At 37.4% G+C, this 3351-nt stretch overlaps 1 gene segment (V, D, J or C); it reads left to right on the forward strand.

The window, feature by feature from the left end:
• The first annotated feature begins 1853 nt into the window (after nt 1-1853).
• Nucleotides 1854-3084, forward strand: LOC120988997. The segment is given in 2 exon segments: nt 1854-1952; nt 2313-3084. Coding segments are annotated over 2 exon segments (342 nt in total).
• Nucleotides 3085-3351: the final 267 nt, after the last annotated feature.

Here is a 3351-nt window from a genome sequence, read left to right on the forward strand (position 1 = left end):
TGACATTGGGATGTAATATTATTTTTACAGAGACATATCGTAAAAGGATTTCAGGTAACACCATATTAAAAGCTAATGGCCACAATCCTGCCCGCACAATTGAGGCCATACCGGTGGGCGAATTTTTGAGAGCCAAGAGAAACTGCAGTACAGATATTACCTTCAATAGAGAAACCGCAATTATTCGAAAGCGCCTACAAATAAGGGGGTATACAGATTGGATGATAACTAGAGGTTTAAAAATCGCCCCAAAAAAATCACGCAAAGATCTTATTTTTCATAACATGGCATATAGAGGGACAGAAAACAACAAAACACCAATCTAAACAAACCCACTTTAGTTTTAACATATAGTCGACAATTTTCACTAATTCAAAAAGCAGTTCTCCCGATTCAATTTGAGGACAATACATTGCATGAGATATTAAAAAATGGGTGCAGAATAGTTTCAAGGCGCTCAGGCACATTAGCAAAAACTCTATTACCATCCATGTATATATTTCCGAAACCAGTGACAACTGAGACATGGCTCAAATACACAGGATTTACTAAGTGTGGTACCTATACCTGCAAAACCTGCCAGGTAGCATCTCTCACTAAAACTTTCGATAATGCAACACATACTGAGATTTTTCCGATTAAAAACTATATAAACTGCAATACAGTAGGAGTAGTCTATATGATACAATGCACTAAATGCGATTTAAAATATAAAGGCAGTACCAGCAGAAAATTCAAAGAAAGACTCCGGGAACATTTAAATTACATAATTAATCCTGCAATCATAAATGTTTCAAATGCTGCTAATCATTTTATATACGAACATAATCACAGTATTAAAAGTCTGATAGAAAAGGTTACACTGCCAATAAGAGGAGGAAATATACCGTAAAAGAAAAAATATTACAATATGAAGCTTTTTGGATTTTTAGGCTAGGCACTAGGTATCCTCAAGGTCTGAATATGAGGAAAGAACTCATGTATTTATACTAAAAATTGAAATTATTGCAATTTTCAAATGTTTTTCTTTGCTACTAATGTTATTTTAAATACTTGTAGAACATGCTATATATTTAGGAAGTTTTTATTTACCTATGCACATTTTAAAATATTGGCCATGTTCATACCATGCATTTTTTTTTTTTCGGTTTCAAAAAGGTGTCTCCCAATGGGATGATTGCTATGGACCAGGTCAAACCTATAAAAAAAAAATGTGGATGTTCATGGTTAAACATATTGATGTTACATTTATCCTATGTACATAGGAAATATATTAACTTATATGTTTATATGGTGTTTTGTTAAATTGAGAACAGGCACATAAGAGTTAAAGAAAAGGTGTACCGCACCCAAGGCACATCTCCACCTCCCCCACACAAACTAGAAGGAGGAGGAGAAGGGAGCTATTTAAACCTGGTGGCGGTATATCATATTTTGTTACGAATAAGAACTGTAATGTTCGAAACGCGTTAACAAGAGGGGGAAGTGGAGAGATTTTTTACTGGATGTATTTTTAAAGAACACGAATAAAGACCAAAGCGACTTGAAAAAAATCTGTTTGAGCTGGACGTCTTTTACTTGCCCCAAGCTGAACTCTTGCCTTTAGCTACACCCCATGGCGAGCTATACTGTCAGGCAGTACTCAATAATAGTGCCCCAATTACACCCTATACAGTATACTGTACTCATTTGGAAACCTCATATCTTTGAACCAGAAGAACAATGCAATCAGTGATTTATGCTATCAAAGGCCAAAAATGTTAACAGTAGAAATGTTTTTCTATTTCAGTTTTTTTTGTGTGTACTGAATTCACCACTCCTACATCCTCCTCACAAACCACCAAAACGGCATCTACACAACATCAGAACGACCCAGATCAGAGCCCTGTGAGGGTTGAACATGATGAGAGTTGTCATGAGGACGTCTGCAGTCTTTACTATTCTCATCACAGGTAAAGCCCAATACTGTCACAATGTCCACCAGTAACATTGGTCTATTGCTATAATAGAATTGTCTCCGTGTGTAAGACATGCAGTTTATGTATACCACACTGCAGTGATAAATAGCATCTTGTGCTTGGCTCCACAAGGTACATGGGATGATTATCAGCTATGTTCGTCATTACGTCAGATTAACATAGAACATTTCCATAATATAATTATTACGATCTCCTAAAAACTGATCTAATTACATAAATCCCATTTAACTTTCATTGTATATGAAATTGAGATGTTATATATAATAAATAGTAATAAAAGGAAATAAAACAAGTATTCATTCTCTCAATGGCGTTGTATATGTATTATTATAGGAGTCATGGGACAGTACTCGGTACATCAGGACCCGTATATTACTGTGACAGAGGGAGAAGATGTGCAAATAAACTGCAGCTACACTGGCACAGAGTACAGTCTGCAATGGTACCAGAGTGTCAGCACCCACAAAATTCAGTCACTTCTGCTCCAGAGAACTAACGGTTATAAATCTCTTGGGCGTTTTACAATGTTTCTGGATACCAAGGAGAAGTTCACCTATCTCTACATGAAGAAGTCACAAGTGGAAAACTCGGCAGTGTACTACTGTGCGATGGAGGCACAGTGATAAACTCCAGCAGGGGCACAGTATAATAAGCTGTCAGCTCTGGAACACATCATCACATATCACTGGTGTTGTTCAGTTTTATCCTAATGCATTCTGAATGGAAAGCATTCCGTTCAGTATGCATCAGTATTTCTTCATTTTAGTCCCTCTTATGGTATTTGGCCAAAATTCCGGAACACTTTCCATTGAAATGTATTAATGCCGGATCCGATACCAAGTGTTTCGGAAAACCAGATCCTGTTTCCTGGTCTGCGCATGCGCAGACCTTTAAATCTGTGGGGGGAAAAAACACCGGAGAGACGGATCTGGTATTTCAAATGCATTTGTCAGATGGATGCGCATGTGGAAACAAATGCTATCCATTTGCATACAGATTATAGTAAATTTATTAATGCACGTTTATGCATTAATTCCCCCAGGTCGAAAAGATAGACATTTAAGAATCAAAGAGTGACAAAAAGAGACTTGGGTAAAAAAGAGGGACTATCCCTCGAAAAGGCATGTAATTGGTAGGCATGTAATTGCTTTATACACTCACCTAAAGAATTATTAGGAACACCATACTAATACGGTGTTGGACCCCCTTTTGCCTTCAGAACTGCCTTAATTCTACGTGGCATTGATTCAACAAGGTGCTGATAGCATTCTTTAGAAATGTTGGCCCATATTGATAGGATAGCATCTTGCAGTTGATGGAGATTTGAGGGATGCACATCCAGGGCACGAAGCTCCCGTTCCACCACATCCCA

The sequence above is a fragment of the Bufo bufo genome, chromosome 2 (genome assembly GCF_905171765.1).
Source record: "Bufo bufo chromosome 2, aBufBuf1.1, whole genome shotgun sequence".
Taxonomy (NCBI): domain Eukaryota; kingdom Metazoa; phylum Chordata; class Amphibia; order Anura; family Bufonidae; genus Bufo; species Bufo bufo.